The sequence below is a fragment of the Micrasema longulum genome, unplaced genomic scaffold (genome assembly GCF_059751315.1).
Source record: "Micrasema longulum isolate JH-2025_06_02 unplaced genomic scaffold, ASM5975131v1 h1tg000087l, whole genome shotgun sequence".
Classification (NCBI taxonomy): domain Eukaryota; kingdom Metazoa; phylum Arthropoda; class Insecta; order Trichoptera; family Brachycentridae; genus Micrasema; species Micrasema longulum.
Window position 1 is genome coordinate 1,190,023 of NW_028277293.1, and position 26,834 is coordinate 1,216,856.

The 26,834-nt window shown below is 31.0% G+C and overlaps 1 protein-coding gene across 1 annotated transcript in view; it reads right to left on the reverse strand.

The window, feature by feature from the left end:
• The window catches only part of LOC148284816 (dipeptidase 1-like), a 148,730-nt gene that overhangs the window by 112,348 nt on the left and 9,548 nt on the right, over positions 1-26,834 (reverse strand). The window contains exon 4 of the mRNA XM_088234729.1: positions 18,492-18,624. Within this exon, the coding sequence (XP_088090855.1) occupies positions 18,492-18,624 (133 nt within the window). The remainder of the gene's footprint in view (positions 1-18,491; positions 18,625-26,834) is intronic.

Consider the following 26,834-nt stretch of genomic DNA (forward strand, 5'->3'; position numbering starts at 1 on the left):
CACAAAACTCCATAGCAAAATGGATACAGCTTTAAATAATGCATCTAATGATATTCAGAACGTAAAACTAAAAATTAAGATTATTAAAAAAAAGTCAAATCTCGTGTTAAAAACTTCGATTGGCTCTACTGAAAAAAGTCAAATTTCTATTTGTGGCCCTTTTCAATTTAAGCAGCGATATGTTCCTGTTATAAATTTAGTCTTAACTTGTATAGCGAGCATAGTGGGTTTTGTTTGTAACTGAAACTCATTTGAATTTATCTTTAAATAAATTTTACTTTGGATTACGATCATTACGCCTCCCGTATGTCAACTACACAAAAAACATATGAAAGTCGTTTATTCCGGAAACATTACTTTTTTTATCTTACTTCTTTAGTTACATATGTTTTACTAAGCATTGCCATTTAAAAAAAAGAAACTTTTTAATTTTATAATTACTTGATTATATAATTTATGTACATTGTAATATTTAAGTTTGTTCAAATGTTTGTAGAACATAGAAAATAGTTGAAACATTAAAAAAAAAGTTTTGAAAACTTTCCTCATTCATAAAAGTCTGTTTTTCTTTTCCCTGATTCAATTCTCTTTTTATAAACTGCACATTATTTACTCCATACCGTGTGGTTAATATTTAGCTGTAATTTCAGTTGTTCTACCACACATTCGCTCGAAAGATCGCATTTAGACAGTATATAACCTACTTTTGTCCATACTTTGCATCCATATGCAGGGTCGGCACCAGGACTTTGAACTTTGAATGGCAAAATTCACCTCATGACAAAAATTTATTTGCGAAGATTGATTTTTGTATAAACGGTAGAAAGAAAAAAGTTTCTTAGCAACATATAGCTACTTTATAAAAGAGTCAATTGCAGTTTTTTTTCAATTAATGAAAAAGTCTCATGTTTTTAATTTTAATTTTTATTATCACAGTACAACCAAAATTATAGCTGTATTATTAATTTTGTTTAAAAGACAAAAAATAGACTCTTCTGTAAAGTTGCTACATGTCAAATAGTATTTTTTTCCTTTCCACTGTCAATTTATATATACTCGTATTATGTTTCATCTTGAAGGCAAATTGTGTATGACAAAGATGTATTCGCATGTTTTAGCCCGATATTTTATATGTTTATCGTGTTGATATTGCATACCATTATTTTATTGCCCTTATTTGTCTTTGCTACATAATTTCATGTTCTTTTTGTTTAGTTTCTCGTACTTATGTTTCTTCATATAACTGTTCTAATTGATTTAGGCCGTATATATGTAATAAATTAATAAATACTTAGAAAAACGATTAATGAACTAGATAAACTTTATATTTTGTTATTTTATCCATAAAAATGTATTTGGATCTGACAAATAATTGTCCTGTTAAATGAGGCAAACTCAATATATTTCATGCATAAATCAATTTTAAGTGACCAGTTTAAAATCCTAAGGATGTTCTTGTACCCAAACGACCCAAAAGAGCTTGTGATTTATTCAGTTTTGTGAGTTTTATGGTTCAATTTCCTGAAATGTGTCATTTTTTATAGCGTTTTCAAAAATTACCCTCGACATAGATAATTCTCATATAAAGCGGAAGAGTATTCTCTGCTTCCACGAAGATAATGACCGCGATATTTTAGGCCATGGCATGTTTATTGTTTGCGTCAAATGAAATAATGAAGGTAGGCTGCCGAATGTGTACGTAGGAGAGGTAATGAAACGTTACCTAACATTCACTACGAGATATTCGATTCAAATAAATGAAAGCTAATTTGAATTTCATGAAGCCTCTATTTAAGCCCATCGTCAGAGAGAAGCATCAACAGATTAGAACTTTTACCACATCATTCAGTAATTTAATTTCAAAGCTTAAATTTTAACCATCTAACCATTTACCGCCCAGACAGTCATATAATAAATAATTATCATACTGCCGCGAAAGCAATGAAACCGGGCACTGGTTATTCGCAATTTAAAGATATAAATTGCGTTTGTTTTTTTTCTTTCTTTAATAAATAACTATAATTTTGACAACAAACAACATTTTGAGTATGTCTAAATGTTTGTTTCTATCACCCACTTTTGAAACAGGAAGGAATGGAGACGTTTGGAAGAGGCCTTTATCCAACGGTGGAGAGAATTAGGCTGAAGAAGAAGAATAAATGTTTGTAGACCAGGCTGGATTCCCATTTTTATCAAATAGGTATTAAGATATCATTTTTCGGAGCAGAGCCTATGACCTATGATATGCTGGTTTTAGTGACCACTTTTTATATTGTGAGTGAGATTCGTGATGAACCACACCTACATAAATAAAGGTTTTAGCTGTTTTACTTCACAAAAGTCAACAGAAGGAAGAGCTGGCAAAATGTGCATGTTCAAACATAAGCAGAATGGTGAATGTTTCACAATGCGTAAACTGGTCACTATATTGGTGTCACATACATGGAGTCCCACAAGGAAGAGTTCTTGGTCCTTTATTGTTCCAAATTTAAATAAACGATTTTTATAATATCGACGTGCCTAGTAAACTGTTTTCTTTTGCTGGAGATACCTCATAAAAGTGCAAAACAAATTTAGGTAAGAGACTCAAAGTCAATAAATGTGTAAACGTTATGAAAGAGTTGCTCTCCTTTCTCTTAATTTCGAAAAAACGCTCTCGATACCTTTTTAAAAATACTTGTGAGTAGCGAAAGACTGTCAACTTAATTGAACTGATCATATTGAAAAAAAATATAACAAACTTAGATATGTTTACATTTAACTAGTTATGTTTGCCCAAACGCTTGCCAAAGTTTATCATGCCCTTGTACAGTCTCCTCTTTTTTATGGAAAAATTGGATGGGAGGAGTCTCTTATAATCAGTTTACGCTTTTAGAAACCGTACGAAAACTGACCAGCAAAAATTATGCTTCATGAAAAATGAACTCAAAATCGCCAAATTTTATTTTCTCATTATAAAAAAGCGCGTGATTAATTACTTGTTTATTTTATTTATTTATGCTTTATTAAGTTAGTTCATAACATTTTAGGAACTAATATTAACTTTTAATATCTGGTAACTCATTGTACAGCTTCAATCCCCTGTACAATGAGTTTTGAGACTCTCTTTTTCTCCTCATTGGTAATCTTTTCTTTTTCAAGCCCTTGTTTCATATGTATGAGATTTTTGATTAAATCTGATTATATTTTTTATTTTATTTATCTCATTGATTAATTTATACATAAAAATTGCCACATTATATTTTAATTGTTGCCTTACTTAGTAAGCCTATTTCTTTGTGTATTATTACCAAACTAAATTACAGATTTCTTTTAAGTATAATCCTCATTGCCTGATTTTGAAGAATTTGTAAAAAAAAATCCTCTTCTAATTTCCCTAATTTTTGCCTGGACATATAGAATTTAAATAATTTTTAAAGTAAACTCCGAGATTTTTTATTTTATTCACATAATTTATGGCTATCTATATTAATATTGTATCCTTGGGGTAAATTTTTTCTCGCTTATATTTTGTTTTTGCGACATTTAATTCAAATTTATTCACTTTAAACCATAAAAAAATTTTCTTGTATAATTTATCTTATTTATCACTGTATTTTAATAATCTCAGGATATATGAACTAGCGCATCATCTGCAAATAGTTGAATTCTACAATATTTAGTGATTCACCGATATCATTTATACAAAACTCCTGTGTTAAATATATAGTATTCATGTAAAATAATACTTTTGTATTTAATTTTAAGTTTTTCACATTATATTGAAATGTTTATATTATTTTTCATATGTATCTTTTTAAAGTAAAAGACAGTGCGTGCCGTGTATAATAATAAATAAATAAATATGATAAAAAATACAGGCCCTAGCACTGAGCTTTGGGGTACCCTTGATGTTTCTCTAATAGGGCGTTACTCTACAAACTCTAAAAAAATGCATGTGTTTCACATATTTTCTAATTTATAAAAAACGTCCGCTGGTTTTTAATTTTTTATATTCTGACTTTTTCTTATTTCAAAATAAAAAAACTAATTTCTTCTCTAAATAATATCGATGTGAAGTTTACTAAACATAATTCGTCTGAGCTTGAAGAGTTTATATTAATTTACAGACAAACGCGTGGGTATTAAAAATTACTTCAAGAAACCAAAATTCGTATTCATTAATTAACTTGTTTTTCCCTCAATAAAATATAAACCCCTTATGTGAGAAACCGTAATAATATTAATTATTTAATAACAAGGTGTTATACTGAACGATGAATATTGGAAAAAGCATTTGGTACGAGAACTTTTTATTTGATATTTAAAGGTAACTTTCGTTGACAAAAACTCTAAAATATCATAGATCCAAAAACACGAATTTTCACAAAGGTATTCAAAGTAGAGATGGGCGTTTCAGTAGCAGTAACAGTAACTGTTTCACAAGTTAAACTCTTATGTGAACGGTTTCTAAATAATAGTATAGAACGGCGTGAATTTCAGCTGTTTCGGAAGAATCACTTTTTTAATTTTTATTACCACCTCTTATTAAAAGTTTGTCGTTGGACGTATTTTTAAATAGTCATATTTATTTATTGCGTTAATAAACACAAAGAGAGTTTTACATATACAGCGGTTATAAACAATTCACAAATACAATTTAAAATGAAGAAAAACAAATGAAAATACTAGAATCTCAATTATTATTTTAAATTTTTATAAATTCTTGGTTCTTGAAGTTTGATAAAGTTATACCAATATTCTAGCAATATCCCAACGCACTTCTGTCTGTCGCACCTGAAAACTTATGGTGACGTCACAGCATATACAAAATAAAATTACGTATCAACATATTGTTGTCAGCCGGGCTGTAGTCCCGTGGTAGTATTGTATGCTCACGGAACAAAAGTCCGAGGTTAAAATTCCACTCTGCACAACTCGTTTTCCATTTTTACAGCACAAGTTACTTTTTGACTTTTAGGAAATGGTCCGAAAATTTTAATAATTGAGTACATAATAAAAACTCTTGTATTTCTCTTTCTCGTTAAAAAAATCAGAAATATTTTTTATTTTTAATCTCGAAACATATTCTTATTTTTATTTCTGTTTTTTTTTATACTATAATGACCATTTACGAAAATAAAATATAAGTGGTAAACACATAAATATTAAAATATTGTTTATACGAGTATCTCCATTTAATCAAAACTCAATTAAGAACTTTCTTTTACGATGGGACCATTATTGATAACATTCGAAAAATATTGAATTTTCTTGGAAACTCGCACCAAAATTTCCTAATTGGAGAAAATTTACTTAATTTATTCTGAAATAAATTTAATTTACAGTAAGTTTTGGTATTATTTCCTTCAAACTCAATCTTTCGTAATCTTGAAAATAAATTTAAGGGATGATTGTTTCTAAATTTTTTATTGTTGCAAAAAAATTCCTTGGACATATTACATACATTTTTTAATTCATATATACAATCTCATTACCGCGATTCTATTTTATAAGCTGAACGTACGTGTAAAATGTTTTTAAATAGCGATAATTCAGAGAACCTTCACATTATTACAAAAGTTCCTGTCCAAAATACAGAAAACACGATTTTTCGCTTAAAATGAACTTATAATTTTATTGATACACTGCATTTTTGGCATTTACATAAAATGCTATTGAAAGACTGCTTGTTAAAAAAAAAACAATATGCGATATAAATACAAACACATATATACATAGTCTAATCAAAAACCCATATATTTTATACTTGGCAAATTTACAAAAAATGTTCACCAAAAATATAACCAACTACATGACATACATCATAACTATTCTAATCCAATTTGTTAAAGTTGATTTCCTCATTCGCCAAGAATATGCTGGTAACTTTGTTTTTGAAATTAGATTGAGTTAAATTATCGAGTAACTAGTGAAATGTACAAAACGTGATGTCAAAGATTTTCTAATTTGATATTATATTAAGGAAAAGATTTTAATGTATTTAAATTAACAATATTTTTGGTTTATCCAATTTTTTGTAGACAAGGACTGGATTCAACTCCCTGGGGAGCTGTTCATATTAACATATGACAACAGAGATGAAGAACATTTAAGAGAAGGTAATATGGAAGTCTAGGCATCTACAGGGCTTATGACCTGTCAATGGCTGGTTTAAGTGGCCACTACAAAAATTTGGACAAACTCAAAATATTGTTGATATATATATATATATGTATATATATATATATATATATATATATACCTGGTCCATGAAGAAGTATAGAAATTGAAAAAATAATATTTTCAGGCGTTGCCTAGTATGTAGGTGAAATAATTCAATTAGATAAATCTCACCCGCATAAATAAAGGTTTCAGCTCTTTAACTTCACAAACATCCACAGTTGAAAGAATTGAAGGAATATAGATGTTCAAATATAGGCAGAATGGTGAATGTTACACAGTGTGTAAAGTGGCCACTTAAACCAGCCATTGACAGGTCATAAGCCCAGTAGATGCCTAGACTTCCATATTACCTTCTCTTAAATGTTCTTCATCTCTGTTGTAATATGTTAATATTTAAATTATTTTTTTTTTCACCACAACAGCTTACCCACCACATACCGCACACCGCATATGAGGACACAAGTCTCCTTGGCGGTGCCCACATACACGGAAAATTTGCTCGTTGTCAAACGAGAAAAGCTGCCCGAAGGAGCTCTCTGAAATCTGGTAGCCTTAGCATCTTTGTGCTTAAAGAAAGTAGTCCAGAAGTACATAATATGTACTTCATTGGATTGAGAAGAGAGGGAAGTGAATTTTTCACTGAATGGGATTAAATTGATTGGACATGATCAATTCGCGGAAATGATTACAAAACTTTTTAAAAGCCTTGAAATTCTTTTTAGAAGCCACAAGATCTGTATCTGTATAACAGGGCCACAAATAGTAGCTAGAAGCTCCATTTGGTAATCATAGAGAAGAAGAAAGGGACAAGACCACAGGATGTGTTCAGAAGATTGGTTAGGATATCCGCAGCAGCACGAAGGGGAGTCAACAATACTAAAAACAAATAATTTTTGATTAAATTTACCATGATCTGATAAAAACTGCGTAGTCCAATGATCGGGAATAACCCAAGAAGATTCTAAGCGCTGACGGATTGAAGGTAAAAAAGAAAGGTTAGTTTTCCTGAAGGGGAAGATTCCCATCGCGATTGCCAAGCATTAAGAAGAGCATTTAAAGTTTTTTTTTTTATATTCGATTGAAACATTCCTTCAGTTGGGAGTAGATGGACGCCACCAATAACAGAGGAACGTCTTTTTTTTAGGTGGAAATTTGCAGATCGTCGCTGAACCTCCAGATCTAAAGGAAACAAGCCCGTTAGAACCGGGAGTGCATCCGTTGAGCATGTCCTATATGCTCTAGAAAGAGCCAGAAGAGGTTGCCTTTGTGCGCTTACAATAATTCACCTGAAATATTGCAACTCACATCGGTGTGCCCAACAGCCAGCTGCATAACATACGATACCTAGGAAAATGGATTTATAATAGACCGTTGAAGTTTCAAAAGACAATCCCCAGGTTTTCAGCACAACAGGTCAGGAAGCCCAATTACAGTGGTAAGTTACATCACAGAATACACAGGCTTGAGAAAAATCACATTTCATTTTTGTGTTCTTACCGGGAATCGAACCCGGAACCTTCCGTGTGTGAGTCAAGCGTCTCGGAGATATGAAGAATATTTTCGAGAAGGATAGTTGAAAGTCTGAGCATATTCTTTAAATTTACATTTTTATGTGAAATATAATAATATCTAGCTACTTTTAGTAGCTTAATTTTGGTGAAAAATCACCTCAAAGGCATTTATAAATTCTGCGCTACACTGAGCTTCCTTCAAGTCAGTCCCTCAATGCTGAGGATCGTGACCACCGCGAACACTTCTGATAAATCTGTACCACTCCAGTCTGTTTTCAGCCCGATGAACCGGCACATCAAATTTTAGCCCCGTAGCCTCCTATATTCGGTCAGTCCATTTACACTAAGCTACATATAAACTTAATATACCCACCGGAGATGGATCCGATTAGTCCCAGTAATATTGAAACTTATTAACAATATTTTAAGTATGTCCAAATACTTGCAGACTAGCTGGATTTCCTCACTAGGGAGTTGATCATATTTAAATTTGTTGCAACAGAGAAGGAAAACACTTTTGCTTTGGCTTATGTATTCATTTTAATTTCATTTTTATTCATTTAATTTTACAAACGCCCGAGGGGAATTTACTAAAATTATACAGGTAAGTTCAAACATAGTCAATTATAATTTTAAAAATAAAGAATACTTTTTTGTACACATGTTGAAAAAAAGCACGCTGCAACGCAAAATAAAAGGTGAAACTTTGCATAGTAAAAAAGATAAATATGAATCTAAGAAAAATGTTGGAATTGAAAAGAAAATTGTAAATAACTTGTAAGAAATTTTAGCAAAAAAAAAATGGTATTAACAAATTAATATTGAAACAAATAATAAAAATAAGTTTACAGTAAGAAATATATATTAATAATAATATAATACATGATACAAAAAGATATTTGATAAATTAATTTCAGAATGATATAATATAATAATAATACACATCAAAAACAGAGAAAAGCAAGCAAGAATTGCACAGCTCATGCCTTCTCATTGGCTGGTTTAACTGGCCACTTAACCACTGTGTAATGGTGAATGTTACACAGTATGTAAAGTGGCCACTTAAACCATCCAATGACAGGTCATAAGCCCTGTAAGAGGCCTAGACTTCCATATTCCCTTCTTTAATGTATTATTCATCCCTGTTTGCTGCTCTAGTTCTTGTATGTTCAATAAACCATTTGGCAAATTTTATAAACGATATTTTATTTGTTCTTATAGTCAAATAAGTAAAATCAGTTAGTGGAGACTGGCACTAAAAAATGCTGAAAATACTATATCCTCACGGAAAAAAGAATTTTTTTAGCTACATAGATGCGTAATAAGATAACATATTGGCATTAATAACTCAATTTTCTAAAATTGGTCTACCGAACATATAAGAACTAGGGCAGCGTGTTGTAATTTGCCAACGAAAAAATAATCCCTAAAAGGCCACTTTTAAAACTGCGTCTATTCTGACCCACCACCGTCACGCACATTTATTTTAACCGCCGGGCTTAAAAAGTTAAACGACCTGATTATAAACTTGAAGTTACGATAAATAGAAGACGTGCCAATTTAATTGAGATCTGAGCTGACGGGGACTATCGATGATTCACCAGTGTTAATGGTACAGCTGGCTACAGAAAAAGCACAATCGTCGAACCAAGTGTTTGGGCTGTGCCGGAGGTTGACAAGTTCTCCTATACCCGAATCAAATGCTGACCCAAGAGGAGATTATCTTTTACATGACCTTAATTCAGAGATTGATAGATATCTTGGAGCTTTTTCATAAAGGGATTTGAATCCAATCAGATCCTTCAATCTTCTAACCAAGGAACTACAAAACATAAAATCACTGGTACAGTTTAAAGTAGGTTTGTCTTGGATTTGAATCCAATCAGATCCTTCAATCTTCTAACCAAGGAACTACAAAACATAAAATCACTGGTACAGTTTAAAGTAGGTTTGTCTTGGATTAGCATGGAAGGAGCAGATAGACACATTCTTACAAAAAAAAAATATCAAAATTAAAAATAAATGCATACTGCAATTTTTCATAATATTAGCAAATTTTAATTTGGTTTTTAATTTATTTTTCTTTTCATAATTATGTCATACATCATTTATGGGCATTTTTTCCGATTCAAGTTGTAGCTTAATTTTAAGATGTATTTTTCTAAAGTGTATTTTTGTAGGTTTTTTCTATGTTAATAATAATGATATGGATAAATAAACAAATAAAAAAAAATGACTGTAGAACAAAGCTTTTATTTCATTTCCTCCGGGCATTTTAACCAGTGCAAATCTCGAAGATATGATAATATTTTTAACTCTAGTAATAATCGGTAATAATGAATAATAGTAATAATCTAGTCGGCCCCATCAGTGCATTTGCCTACCATGCAAGAGGTCTCGGGTTCGATTCCCGACATGGTTGATATGAAATATTATTAAAAAGGGTGATTTTATGCTAGTATGTTTCATAGTCCTTTGACTAGTACCTGAAGCGTAAAGCTGATCACCTTACCTTCATGTTACAAAAATGATCAAGCTACGCTGCGATTGCTGTACCAATGCAGTTTCCTATGCACCATTAGATGCGGAAAGGGAATGACGATGACTAGTAATAATGTTAAAGTCAAGTCATATAATAGATCAAAATCTCTAGGGGGTAAAATCCAGTAAGGTTCTTTCCTGCAAACATTTCAAGATTTTTTAAAATATTGTTGCTTTTCAAATTTAATGCACTTTCCAAATAATTTTATTTTACTTTTGTTATTTATATTTTATGCTGAATTTTGAAAAATCTTTTCAAAAAATAGAACCTTCTATGAATAGAAATTTTGGTAACACTCGGTATAAATCGATTGAACATTACTGGCAGTGAAATTTATGTCCTTGTCTTTAACGACCCTTATAAATTATTGGCGATCCGGCCGCAATTTTTAGAACATTTAATTATATCTAAATTTGTGGGACGAATTCAATGGGTTCTCCAATATCTCCCTTGAGTAATCCGAACGATATCCATTCATATTAATTCTATGTCGTTAATCGAATATATTATTTTGGGAATTGAACGGCCGTGTAGGAAAATATACGATAAATTTTACACGGGTTTGGTGTACCTATAAATACTTCCCCATAAATTTTAAACTGGTATTTTAATCTTGTTAAAATACCATAAATTAAATAAATATATTAAACATGGAGCTTTAAGCTGCCATGAAAATTTTGTACATGATTTAACTTTGATGATTGGACTATTTTCATTTCAAATGTGCCAAAAACGAATAATAATTAATAAAACAAAAATACTAAAAATACAAACATTTTTGATTCCTCATTAAGAGTACGCATTTTTTTTTCAACAAAACAAACTCAAATATTATTTCAAAATAAAATAACTTATTTTTACTTTTTGTTTTCAATAAAAATAACGCGTAAAAAAATCATCATTAAAAGGTTTATTTAAATCAGATATCATTTGACAGATATTGGCGGCGGAGCATTATGGATAACTAATACAGCGCCATTTTTATAATATAATCCTTAAGGGCGCTTTAAAAATACATGGATTTTTATTTGTACTATGGATAATTTACCAGCGCATTTGAAAGGAGTTTGACATTTAAAAAATAAGGAAATTATGAACAGAACCAGGAAAGCGAATATGGTGGATCGCGTAGCAAGACTGAAGTGGCAATAGGCAGGACATGTTGCGAGACAAAACCCAACAATATGGACTGCTAAAATTTTAAGATGAAGACCTTGGGAGAGTAAAAAAGACGTCGGAAGACCTCAAAAAAGATGTTCCAACAACATGGGGGTGAAAATTGGCTATAAGCAGCAATTGACCCAAGAAAATTAAAGGATATTGAAGGAAGAGGCCTATATCCAGCAGTGGAGGATAAGAGGCTGAAGAAGAAGAATATATATAGCGCAACCGAGATCCCAATTAACCGGGGTCTAAAAAGCCGATCAACGGAGTTCCGTTCGGCCGATTTTATAAGGTCTAGAGGACAGATTAATTAAGACATAAAGGAGAACATTTATTAGCATGTTACAGTTGCCAACAGCTGACTGTTATTTTTAACATTATACAATATTATTAACATAATAACTAATAAATATTTTTCAATTCATATACTTCTTCTTCGACCAGGTAGATTTATCAACAATGTTTTGAATTTGTCCAAATTTTTGTAGACAAGGGCTGGATTCAACCCCCTAAAGAGCTGACAATATGAACATAATAAGAGATGAATGACATTTTAGAATAATTTAATCATATGAGTCTCACCCGCAACAATAAAGGTTTCAGCTCTTTAACTTCACAAACGTCAACAACATGGAAGAATTGAAGGAATGTATATGTTCAAATATAGGCAGAATGGTGAATGTTACACAGTGTGTAAAGTGGCGACTTAAACCAGCCAATCACAGTATGCCTTGACTTTTATATTCCCTTCCCTAAAACGTTCTTTAACAAAACTATTTGCCTATATACATTAAATATATTTGTTTGGTTTAAGAAACTTAATTTAAAATAAGGAATTTTTCTTTATTACCTATATTTATATTACTTCGAACAACAAAACATCAAGTGTGATGCCTAAAACGGTGATTTTTCTAGGAACACAATAGGCTCGAAAGCCCAACTGCATTGGTTAATTACTGCACAGAACACACCAGGCTTGAGAAAAATCACTAATTGGTCCATAATCCATATTTTAATGCAAATATATTGCTAATTGTAAAAAAATGTTTTAGTGAGTGTTATGATGTTTTTTTAAGTCCATGTGTTGTTCGTTTGTATTTAAATAACATAAACGATTTATTAAAATATCATCAATATTTAAAGCATTAATTTTGTTATCAAACAATCTGCTAGATGTAATTAAATATTTTTATAAAACCATTTACTGACTTTTCTATGTCTACCGGTTTCACGATGTCCCAATGATAATTTGAGAATTTTATTAACAATTATTACAATAACAATCTTTCCAAATTGGCAAATCACCTAATCAATTTAAATTATGACTTTAATAAAGATACGGGAGTTACAATCCTACATTCATGTAATTAAATATTTAAAGTAAATAATATATAAAGGAAAAAGTAAATTAATTTATGTCAAACACAGGCTATTTGGAAAGAGCTACTATAGAGTCGAAGAATATTTTAAAGCCAAGACAGCTTTGCGTTAGATTCTATTTATTGATTTTAATTGTCTTGTTGATTCAAATTTATTCGTTTGTTAAGTTTAATTTACTGATTGTTAAATTGTATTATACGGTTTTAATTTATTGACGTTTATAAGTGGTTCAATAAATCCTGTGCAAATAATATATTTTCTAAACTTGACTTAACTAAACTGTCGGCCTTGTGATGTAATAATTAGCGCATTTGCCTACCATACAAAATGTCTTGGGTTCGATTCCCGATATGGTTGATAAGAAACATTTATTTAAAAGCGTGCTTTCATACTTAAATATTTGATAGTCCCTGGACTGGTACCTGAAGCAAAAGACTGATCATCTTACTTTTGTGTAACAAACATGATAAAAATACGCTGTGGTTGGTGTACTAATGCAGTTCCCTGTTTACTATTAGGTGCGAAAAGGGAATGATGAAACTCAACTTAATAAATGAGGGAAAAAATGACACTTTAATCAATAATCAAACAACCTTTCCATATGGCCCATTATACGATGTTCCATTGCAATGGTCACCCCTATTCTTATGAACCCCCTGCCTTCACCTTCACTAGGAAGAACTTCCTGACAAACCGAGTTGTGGAGAAATGGAATGGCCTTCCCGAGAAAGTGATTGGTGCTAGTTCAGTTAATGTTAACTAGATGCACACACCAATTTATAATGTTTAATAACCATGTGAACTTGATATACACGCACCAGCTTAATAGCTGCTAATGTGTCATTAATAGTAATAATAGTCATATTTATAATAGTTCCAGCTTACTCAAAAGAATCTTATGGTCTACCGTATCAAATGCCTTTATTTAGTTTATAAAAATAGCTGAAGCAAATTCACCATCATCCAGTTTTTTGTAGATTTAAGACAAAGTCATAAGCAGCACATTTAGTATTTGAAAACTTTTGGAACCTTAACTGTTGAAATGTAAGAATTTTATTAGTGGCCAAGTATTTAGTGAGTCTTTCTTTAAAAAAAATTTCAATGATTATCTTACTAAATATTGACAGTATTGAAACAAAGCGGTAATTGAAAACATCTTTTTACGCGTGTTAGTTTAATTGGTGTCCTGACGAAGAGACGGGTACGTCTTGAAACCAGTAGACTAAGAAATGTTGGTAACAGGTTAACATTTTGATTTATTTAAAATTTAAATTTGGAAAAAAATAATATTTTATTCATAGTAGAAACACGTTCTTGAACTAACAAAATCACGCGGAAAATAGGTGCACACGTTCCGAAAAGCAAATATTTGGATGGCTTCTATCCACATACATATTATACTTATTCACGTCGAACTTAGACGCTGAGAAAATACCGTCCACGTGAGCGAGATGTGGAAAATTGAGGAAACAAACGCTTTGCCTCGTCGTCGATCGTTCAAAAAATGTTAACGAAAAGGGTCAGAGGCTCGCTTTTGTTTTTTCAAACAATGTTTTTCTTCTAATAGAGCACTCGCGATTAACGCTAACAAATAAGTATTTTTCAATTGAAAACTTCTTCAGACATACCGCTCACACGCTATTTATTTTCTTTTCTTTTATTATATATACCGCCTAAGCCAATTACAACAGTTACACGAAGAAACATAAATACAAGAAACTAAACAAAAAGATCATAAAACCATGTAGCAAAGACAAACAGGGGGAATACAATAATGGTATACATAAAAACAAAACACTTCGATAATAAGAGATAAGATAAGAAGATAAGATTTCGAGCTAAATCATGCCAAGCCACCTTCATCCCACACTGTTTTAGTGGCGCAATAATCAACGAACAGCCGGTAGATCTATCCCAATGAATTCTAAGTCGTGTGACGAATTGACTAATCTACACATTCTGGACTTTGGGGCATTAAATTTTTTTTTGCTCTTAGAAGATTTAATAAATAGTAAATTTTGACTTCTAGTGACATGGTTGGGAACATAAAAATAAATTGATTGCAACAGAGATAGGACATCACTTATGTCATCAAGTATTTTGAAAATGCATATAAGGTCCATCTCAGTTCTACGTTTCTCCAATGAAGACAGATAAAGAGATTGCTGTAATTCAAAATAGAAATAATTACCCTTTTGTAATCCGGGCAACCATGCCACTTTTCTTAGAAAACGATGTAAGACAGACTCGATATGGTTAATGTCCTGTAGAATGGAGACCAAATAGAAGAAGCCTATTTTAGATGGGGTCGAACTAGTGAGCATTTTTGGAGTTTTGATGGTATGAATATTTTTGAAGTCCGTCGTCATTCTATTGATAAAACCGAGTAGTTTGAGAGATTTGTTTACAATATTATTAATGTGTTCACGATAGGACTACTATCTATACCACTGGTTCTTAACCGGTGCTCCACGGAGCGCTGGTACTCCGCGAGCTTGTTGCAAGTGCTCCGCGAAATTATGAAAACCAAAATATAATGTTGACCAAAATGAAGGTAAGGATGATTTTGTACTGTCTTCAAAATTATATCTATTGTGCAAAACTGTTTTTTTTTGTTTGATTGCTTGAATAACGTCAATGCCAGTATTCAAGGAAGAAAATAAAAAAAATTGACATCCACTCACAAATTGACAGCCTTTCGGAAAAAAGTAACTTTTTGAAAAATTCGCATTTCAGAAAGAAAAAAAAAAGATATATTTCCTTCGTTAAATAAAAACACTGCTGAGAAAATTATTTTAGCTATAACGGAACATTTAACTTTATCGGAAGAAAATATTGAATATCACTTTCCTTCAATAAATATAGAAAATTATGACTGGATATAGAATCTCTTTGCGGAAATTGATACTTCCAGAGATAATATATCGAATTATGAATTTTCGTATAAAAAAATAACAATTAATTAATCTATCAACAGATATAGTAAAATAGTAATGAAATTCTCAGAAATAAATCTACATGAATTTTGGATTTTTGTTCAAGACGAATACTCAACTCTCTCTACAAGGGCACTAAAAATTTTATTACAATTTTCAACCTCATATTTATGTAAGCTAGGTTTCAAGGAGCAATGTTAAGACGAAAAAATGCGAAAAACGCGATTTGGATGATGAAATGAGAGTAGCCATATCAAATATTAAACCTTATATCGCTGAAAATTGTAAAAGCCGGCAAGCTCAAAAAGTTTTATTGGAGTATTTGTGTTTTTACATATTTTTAAATAAATGTAATTTTTAGCTTATCTGTTATAAAATAATCAGTTTTATAATTAGTAAAAGTTATCTTTGTAAGTTATTTAAATCTTTAGTTTTAGTGGACCGTGAATTTTCCTTACGATCAAAAGTGCTCCCTGACTTCAAAAATGTTCAGAACCACTGTACTATCTAAAGCGGTGTTTCCCAGCCTTCTTTATGCCATGCCCCACCGTAGTCTTTTCAAAAGTCAGATGCCCCCCATGGCATCTTTTTTAATTAAACAGCAGGTAAATTTTTTGATCATATTGTAATATGTTTGTAAACATATGAACCCCTAATAAAATTAAATAAAACCTATTCAGTAGAATAAAATAAAAATAAAAACGATAATAAAACACAAGTGACAATTGAAATTGAGTACAAACACACATATCTTGACACCTAATTCATTATAAAATTCAGTTACGCGTGCCACAAAGAAATTTGATGTCCGGATCTAACTTAGTTAATTTCAGTCTTAGGTGCCCTCTATTGGTTATATCTAGTCGATTTCGTTTTTAAATGAGTAAAAAATGGCGCTAAAACCCTACCAAATAAGATGAGGGAAAGGGTGATAATAATTTTTTGGTATGCAAAGTAATATTACGATATTTTGTGTTAGTTTCTTCGCAAATCCATGCCTGTTCACCTGCACAGTTTCTGTGTTTTTAGATAATTATTGAAATTTATTTGGGATTTTTACAGCTTTTACATAAACAAAACAAGTAGAAAAATCTTAACAATACTAAAGCCAATTAAAAAAATCCACTGTAAATATAATGACACATAATATATAAGAAAAGAAGTTTAGTAATTGTGTTTGTGTGACGTTTGTATTCATGTGGATGTGAATGTGTGTATGCGTGAATGAATGATGGAGAGGATACATGTGCGTGTGGGAATGAATGAGGGAGAGGGTGCGTGTGTCCCCCACACCCCCTGTGGGTGCGTAAGTATAAAAAAATAATTGTTTAAAACTTGTAATTAAATTAAAAATGGTACAATAAAGAGCGTAGTAAAAAGTTAGAAACCTTTTTGTTAAAATTCAAATCAAGAAATGATATAAATTGTATTCTTTTTTTAAAGGTATGTTAAATTTCAAAACCGTATTCTGAAAAAAAAAGCATTTTATTTTAAAATTTAACTGATACACATCGAATGAATAATGTTCGACGAGTCCTATACAATACGGTAGGTAACCACAAAATGCAGTAAATACGAAATAATGACAACAATAAAATAAGGTTTGACAATACGCGAACGTTGATTCAAAATGAACACAAAAATGCATATTATATGCACCTACATAATATATAAATAAGAATAACATATAAGTTTGATAGTAATGATAACGAGTTACGAGTAATTAATAAATTTCAACGAGTTTCATTCTATTTTAAGCACAATTTGCCGTACATTTCAATTTTGTACATCTCAGGCATTTTTTCCATTTTGTCCATCTCTGAAGCATGTTGCCCACCTCTGAGGCGTTATGCCCCACCGGTGGGGCGTACGCCCCACCTTGGGAAACACTGATCTAAAGTAATGCCAATATCCTTTATTGACGAAAACGTGCAGTGAATTAGCGTCACCGTCACAATTAAAGATGGAACATTAATTTGATCAGGGCTGTCCAAACCAGGTACGATCCACGACCAATCCAAATAATGAAATATATTGGTGGGTTGCAGAAACAAGCACCTTAAAGTAAATAAATACAGGGATGCCACGCCACTGTTATAATAAAATTATTATTATTATTATTGGTTATAGACAGGCAGCTTTTGCTGATGCGCCTATATCTCGTGTTCTGCTTTTCACCTGCGTTAGTCTTCCTTCAAAAAATAATCCAAACGGTTCTTGAACTGGTTTTTAGGTTAACACATTACAACAGAGATAAATAACATTTTAGAAAGATAATAAAGAAGTCCGGGTATCTACAGGGCTTATGACCAGTCATTGGCTGGTTTAAGTGGCCACCATTCACACTGTGCAACATTTATCATTCTACCCATATTTGAACATCTATTCCTTCAATTCTTTCATCTGTTGACGTTTGTAAAGTCAAAGAGCTGAAACCTTAATTGTTGTGAAGAGAGAGAAAGAGAGAGAGAGAGAGTAAATGCCTAGACTTCCATATACATCTACATACTTCTTACATACATACTTCTTAAAATGTTCTTCATCTCTGTTGATCTTAAATTCCGTGTTTATTTCAATTAACACATGGAATGGAAGGGTTGACAGTAGGCTTTGGCACCTTCCAAGGTACTATTTTTCCAAACAATTATTCAATACTATACAGAAATGTTTAACCAATAAGATTAATCAATAAAAATGTATTATAATCATACAAACAATGTTTTTAGGGAAAGTAATAAAAAGTAAAATAAGCACAGAGTTATAATATACATTGTCTTTATAAAAATAACTTACCACTGACTGAAGTAGCAAAAAGCATGGAGTCTGGGTACTGCGAAACCAATCTTTTAATGACATCGATCTGCTCGAAGGTTAGTTGGACTGCGTCCTTATTTTGCGCTGAACAAGGAACGTATGCTGACCAAAACTAAAACAAATTATTTAATTATATAATATGTATAATAATAAAATCTTATTTTATTTTATCTCTAATTCTTAATATTTTATATATATTTATATTTTCAGCACTTGACACTTGTGCAATATTTACACACATGTCCACCCTCATTCCAATATAACACCCACTCACCCATCCTCTCACTCACACAAACACACTAGTATGTATTGTACGTGTATTTAATGTATTTCTGTGGATATCTGTCTTTGGTTTTATTCTCTGTATGTTTTATTTGTTATATTTTTGTTACATGTATTACTGTTGATATCCCTAATAAATAAAAAAATATTTTAAAAATTGAAAACCAAAAAAACAAACCAACACGCCGTTTGCTCGTAAGGGTAAGCAGAGAAGAGAGAACGCCATTTCACTATTTCTTTGCATACTGTCTTCGCTCCCTTTACATTCATTCATTTTTTTATGCGCCGATTATTTCGCCTTTTGACTTGTCCATCTTCAAGCATTAGTTAGATTTTGTCTTGCGTATTTCTCGATCATACTTATCAACATTTGTATCGTAAATCTTTTTCATTTTTTCGCTGTCCATTCGATCTAAATGTCATTTTTTGATTTTTTCACTTATCTCTGCCTTACGAAATGCATGGATCTCCACATTTGTACACCTACGTAACATTGTTTTACCACACATTCACCTCAGGGATCGCTCTTAGACACCATTCGGCCTATTTTCTCGCTTGTTTTTACAATTCCATTCTTCGCTCCTATACAAAAGGATCGGCACCAGGACTCGATTGTGAACTACTAATATTACTGCCTACTGCGTTACTATTAACCCTGTTTCCAGATCGGAAAGGAAGGAAAACGGAAAAGGTACCGACACAAAAAAAAACGTTTTGATACTCTCTAAAAAACCGAAATCTGTCTAGTTTTGGGTTGCCAAAAAACGGACAACGAATCCTCGATTGTATCGATTTTATATATGTATGTTGGACTGATTATATCAGTCCAACATGCAGTTGTATTTTTCACGCTATATCGGGGAGACGTCCGTGAGAGAGTGACAGAAAAACTATGTTCAAATAGCTATTCATCTAATTTTTCTGTCATCGCATTTTTTTTGACACTTTGATTACTGGCTGAATACACATATAATTTACCCTAAGTTGGGCCCATTTTTGTGATATTTCATGATTTGCAAAGGGTTTCTTAAAATTGTCATTATTATGAAAGTACTGAACTAAACCAATTGAAACCTCTCATATTTATTTGAAACAATTAAATAAATCATTTTTGTATGATGGTTTTGCCAACAGAGAGCCACATTGCAATGTTCGCACATATACAGGGTCTCACTATTTTTTGTGCTTTGTATTCCGGAGCCGTGTAAAATATGTGATTATAATAACCTTGCGTTGTCTCCCGGTCCCCTGTTTTCACGTTGTTTACCAGCTGCGTAAAAGTACTAATAAAAGTCATTAGATGTCAATAAAATGCACTTTTTAGACAGCTGGTAAACCACGTGAAAGCACGGGACCGCGACACAACGTGTGGTTATATAATCACATGTTTACGCGGCTCCGGGATACAAAGTGTTAATAGTTATCTACAGTTGCTGTAACTAACTTTCACAAATATCAATTTTACAATTTTTGATACGAAAAATAAAAAAAGGAATCAATATTAAGGGCATTTACACTGTGGTAGGCCTTTGGATATTGTGCGTTGAATTATGAACAACCATTTTATTTTCTGCAAAATAACTAACACGACTAAAATTAAAGTGTATTATGAATCTGGGTAAAAATGAATACATTTATCGAGTATGCTCGTCATACTATAAAAATTTTAGCGCGATAGATCTTTTTAACGAAAGAAAATACTTTTTTTTAAGTATTTCAAAATTGCGATAGACATCTCACACTAGCGAAATTTTTAGTCACTCGTCACTCGCTATTTTTTGATTGTTTTACTTATTTGTTTTAATTATTTTATTATTAATTATATATATGTAGGCGTATGCATGTGCATTAGTGTATGCGTATATGTTCATGTGTTAACGTATGTGTATGTATATATATATATATATATGTATATATATATAAATATATATATATACATACACACATATATATATATATATATATGCATGTTCATGTGTGTTTCTATGTATGTATATCTATATATGTATGTGTATGTATGTATATATATGTATGTATATATATGGATGTGTGTGTATGTATATGTATGTATGTATGTTGTATGTGTATATTTATGGACATTTTTATTTATTTTTTTATTGTTTTATATTAACTTACTATTCGTTCTTCTTATCTTCCTTCCCTATTTTCCCATCCCACTTCCTTTACCCCCTAGCGAACTGTACGCTTTGTTTTTTTTAAAAATATTTTTGTTCTTGTATGAAACCTATAATTATTATTTTTTTTTTTTTTTGCAAAAAAATAATATACATACTTAATAATAGGGAATCTATATAAAACCAATCAATGTAAAGTGAAAACTGAGTGTTCTCTGTTTATGATAGTCTCCATCTAACATGGCACAGCCAGTTCTAAAATGGAGATTTTCTATCTTTAGAGCATACGTAGTCCTATACTAATAAAACAATAACATAAAAAAGAAAAACTAAAGCTACTTAATTATAAATGCCTAGCTAATCAAATATAAGAAATAAAAAAATCGTTAATATACAAATACAAAGTACATATGTGCCAAGAATACATGTTACATAAACATAAATAATATGGTATAATTTATAATAAAACAAATATAAAGCAATGAAATACATAAAAATATAAATAATATGTTTACTAATTATATAAAGTACTACGTTTTTTGATTTACGTATATTTTTCAAAAAAATATTGGTAAATTTCGGTCTCGTTATTCGCTGTTATTCTTTATGTATTGTTTAATACCATGACTGTGTTGGTTTCAAAAATAAATAAATAAAAATAAAATTAAAAACGAGTTCTATAATTTTCCTTGTACGGTTAACGCAATATGTATATGATAATGAATACTGGTGTAAAACAAGGGTGCATAATTGAATAGACACATCACGAGCGTAGAGAGTGAAGGAAATAACATTTCAATTCGTTGGTAATTAATTGCATTACATACATGTCTTTATTCATTAACGGACTTCCATGATTAGACGTGACGCTACTATGTAAGAGTATTGCCGATACGCGTGGTGTGAAAATGCATTTACTACACTGACAGCGGTATATGCATTCAATTTAACGTGTGAATACAATACTATTTTTTTTTTTTTTTTTTTTATCAATATTCCTACAGAGATGAGGTAGAATTTTTTTTTTTCTTTTTTTTTTTTTTTTTTCCAAATTCAGGATTATCGATATTCGATTTACCTGAATTTAGAAAAAAAAAAAAATTCTACCTCATCTCTGTAGGAATATTGATAAAAAAATATATACCTACTCCCGGAAGAAATCCAGATTTGTGTATTTACAAAAATACACATACCAAAAAAAAAAATAATGTTGTACAATACTATTTATTAAATAAATATGTAAAACTATGTATATAAAGCATGTAAATATTTTGTTTTTTTTGACGTTCAACAAGGCTTCGTAAAACACATACAATTTATAAGTTTGCATTATTATCATTTTTCATATATATATCCTCAATTTAAGAACTCCACCGTCTTTCATCAATTATATAAAATAAATGTGTAGTTCAATTAAATCAGTTTGATTAATAAAAAAAATATTGAAGATATTACAACAGAGATCGAGAACATTTTAGAGAAGGGGCTTATGACCTGTCAATGACTGTTTTTTATATATTTTTTTCTTTGCATTTTACAATAGGTATACACAAATTACAAATATAAAAAAAACCATTACATTAACACAAAAAATACACACAAACGCATGGCCTGTGTGTGGGTAAACATTTCATTTTAAATTGAAATAAAGTCCACCGGAAGAATACTTTAGATATTAAAAAGTTTAAAAGTTATAATATTAGAAAACAATTTTTTTGTCTCTAAAAATGAGAATATTATATTAAAAGTATATTTTATTGATTAAAATAAGAAGATATTTAAAATTAAGTGATCACTTTACACACTGTAACATTCACCATTCTACCTATATTTGAACATCTATATTCCTTCAACTCTTACATCTGTTGATGTTTGTGAAGTTAAATAGCTGAAACCTTCATTAATGTGTTTGAGATTCATTTGATTAAATTTGTTCACTCTATATTCCTTCGTGGTGCCTCGTGATGCCTCGTGGTGTAATGGTCAGCGCACTTGCCTACCATGCAAGAGGTCTCGGGTTCGATTCCTGACATGGTTGATAGGAAATATTATTTAAAAGGGTGTTTTTATGCTAGAATATTTCATAGTCCCTAGACTAGTACCTGAAGCATAATACTAATCACCTTACCCTCATGTTACAAAAATGATCAAGCTACGCTGCGATTGGCGTAACAATGCTGTGCCCTTTTCATTACTAGGTGCGGAAAGGAAATGATGATGATGATATTCCCTTCTCTAAAATGTTTTCCATCTCTGTTGTAATATGTTAATATTAACAGCTCTCTTGGAGGTTGAATCCAGTTTTAGTTTACAAAAATTTAGACAAACTCAAAACTTTGTTTATAAAGGTTTATTTAAGGAAAAGCCTATTTTTTTATTTAAAAAAGAAAAAAATAGAAAATAAGAAGATTTAAGAAGTAATAGAAGAAACGAAAATTAATTTACGTACACGAAACTAAAGATTCAACATTTGATTTCAGAAACACAGCAATACACACCTTGATAGTCCGGCTTTTATGTCGGAGTTATCATTAAATGTCCCTGGCTACCGCACCCGTCACACGTCGAGCTCTCTATTTCATGTGCCAGTAGTTCGTAAAAATTTTGCCCAGAACTCTCCACTTATACGTTAAGCTAGTGAATATAATTTGAACATTCCCCTTATATTGTAAAAAAATAGCATTTTAAAATGCGCGTTTTTTAACACACTTTTTTGTCTTATACTTAGTTTCTATAATAAAATTTTATATTATCTCTAATTCTTAATATTTTGTTTAATTTTTGACACTTGGGCAATAATATTTACACACATGTCCACCATCATTCCAATAAAACACCCACTCACCCATCCTCTCACGCACTTACACTCACACAAACACACTAGTATGTATTGTACGTGTATTTAATGTATTTCTGTGAATATCTGTCATTGGTTTTATTCTCTGTATATTTTATTGGTTGTATTTTTTTAACATGTATTACTGTTGATATCCCCAATAAATGAAATAAAATAAATACAATACTTTTTTTATAATCATTGTAAATATCAATCTTAACTTTTAAAAATATTTGTTATGGAGTCTTGACATTCCTGCAAGAGGGTTCAAATGTGCCATATTTTTTGTAAAATTGTAAGGTAAAAGGTATCAGGTGATCTCTGACGCCTACGGGGAACGTACAATTACACATTTTCATCACAAAACACTGAATCAAAATTATTGTGAATTATCATATTTGCAATTTGTCTCCTAGTTTCTAACTTTTTAATTTTAAAATACTCGTCTAAGCGTCTTTAGCGTCTTCATAACATTGAAGTCTTCTGCCTATCTTACATTTAAATGACAAAGAACGATGGAATTTTATCAGTACAGTTTAAATGGTATTTTTATAAGTCACATAACGAGATGACTAAACAATACGCACATTAAAATTCCAAATTGAAACGAACGAGAGAATTATACAAACAAATTAATGATGCTGCATTTTTTAATGGCTTGGATATTTTGTGTATGAAGCCCAACATTTTTGAAGAAATATGAAGTAATTTTACGCAATTTTAAAGTACATAAATAATTACAATATTTGAGTTTGTCCTAATGTTTGTAGACAAAAGAATGGATTTCACCCCCTCGGGAGTGATTAAGATTAACAAATTACAACAGGGACGGAGAATACCTTGAAGAAGGGAATATGGAAGTCTAGGCATTTACAGGGCTTATGACCTGTCATTGGCTGGTTTAAGAGGCCACTTTACGCACTGTGTAACATCACTCGTCTATTATTTCTATATCATTGAAAATATTAAACGAAAATTTTTGAATAAATAAATAATAATAAAATATATGTATTATATTCTTAAATGCAATATTTGCTATTTTTAAGATGTAGCTAGTAAAAGAATAACGTGTCTATTTACAATATGTCAGTAGGTACAACGCTCTTATTTGTATTTGTGAACTTTATCACCAAATGTAAATTCCACTGTTTTAATACTTGAAAACATAAGTATGTTTTTTATCCCATACTACGAGTATGTACAGTACCCGCCAGTAAATAAAGTGCATCCTGCCTAAGAAAGAGACTGCCGACTTTGTACAACGACGTCTCTGTCGCACAAGCTTTGCAGCAGTATGAATGACAAAGACGACGCTCTATAAAGCCGATTAGGCTGGCAATCTGTTTTTTAAGCCCGATGTCCTTTATTTAATGCCGGCTACTGTAAACGTATTTCGCTAAGCTAGGATAATGTTGCATGATAAGTTTTTTTATTGAGAATGTTTTATATCTATATTCTTATTTGTAAGTTAATATTTATGACTTTATTTTTAGTAAAAGATTTATAAATAATAATTCGATTGATTAAACCGGTAATTCAGGTATTAAAAAATATTTTAATAATATGAAGCACTTAATTACTAGGTCTTTATAAGTATCACACACGCCCAAAATATGGTATTATAAGTAATACTTAACAACTTAGATAAAAAATATATATACATATAATCCTGGATTGTAAACTATCATCATCATCATCATCATCCTTTCCAAACTTAGTAGTGCATGGAGCACTTAATTGGTAAAACAAACGCAGCGTAGTCCGGCGGTCTCCGTGGTGTAGTGGTCAAGACGCTCGACTCATACACGGAAGGTTCCGGGTTCGATTCCCGGTGAAAACACAAAAGTTTAAATGTGATTTTTCTCAAGACTGGGTGTTCCGTGGTGTAATTCACCACTGATTTTGGGCCTCCTGGCCTGTTGTGGTTCAAAAAAAATGTTTTCGACTTGATTTTTTTCAACTTTATTGCTAGTTTGATCATCTGATACAGGAACAATGAAATATTACTGTCGATAAACCTTAAAAATCAATATTTCACATCTACCCTGCCAGGAATTTAACCCATCAGATCCAGTGACCACACATTACCTTTCCATTTTTTTCAAGAAAAAAATATTTTAACATGAAATAATATTAAAAAAGAAATTCAAATTTGTTAAATACAGTTTGATTATAATAAAATAAATAAAACCACTTTGTCATTAACATATTACAACACAGATAAAGAACATTAAAGAGAAGCTAATATAGAAGTCTAGGCACCTACAGGGCTTATGACCTGTCATTGGCTGGTTTAAGTGGCCAATTTACACACTGTGTAACATTCACCATTTTGCCCATATTTGAACATCTGTATTCCTTTAATTCTTTCATCTGTTGATGTTTATGAAATTAAAGAGCTGAAACTTTTATTTATGCGGGTGAGATTATTTGAAAATTTCTCAACTTTTTTTGTACTTGATAAATTGAAGACTTTATGAGCTTTAAACCTTCTCGCGGCAAAGATGTACATTTATCTGAAAACCGCACGTAAATCGGTATGGTAGTTATCGAGTCTATCGAGGAAAACCATTCGAACATTGCCTTTTTTATAAATAGATTAAATCTGTAACGTATAATGAAATATGGATAATTTTCACAATTTTGCCATTGTTTAATCGTGAACAATATTAATTTTGAATATGTCCAAACGTTTGAAGTTTAATGGCAAGTACTTGATTTCACCCTCTTGTAAGTATATCAATATTGATAGATTAAACCTCAGGCACTGGTTGTTGGCTTATGTCCTGACCAGTACTGGTTGATTAACTAGAGCTGGCGCGTTCGCAAAACTTACACAAACGCATTTAAAATTTACAGGATGTTGATTTTAAAAACGTGATATAAAATTTTAACCAAATGAAATATCTTTTCTTTAAAATCTGTGTTGGATTGGAGGATAGTGTATATTTAAAAAAATACAATGTGTTAAGAAAATGCGCTACATTCATTTATTTTTACACAAGCATATTTTCAATTTATTATGGTATTTTGTGTTTATCGATTTCGACAAACTAAATGATTAAAAGG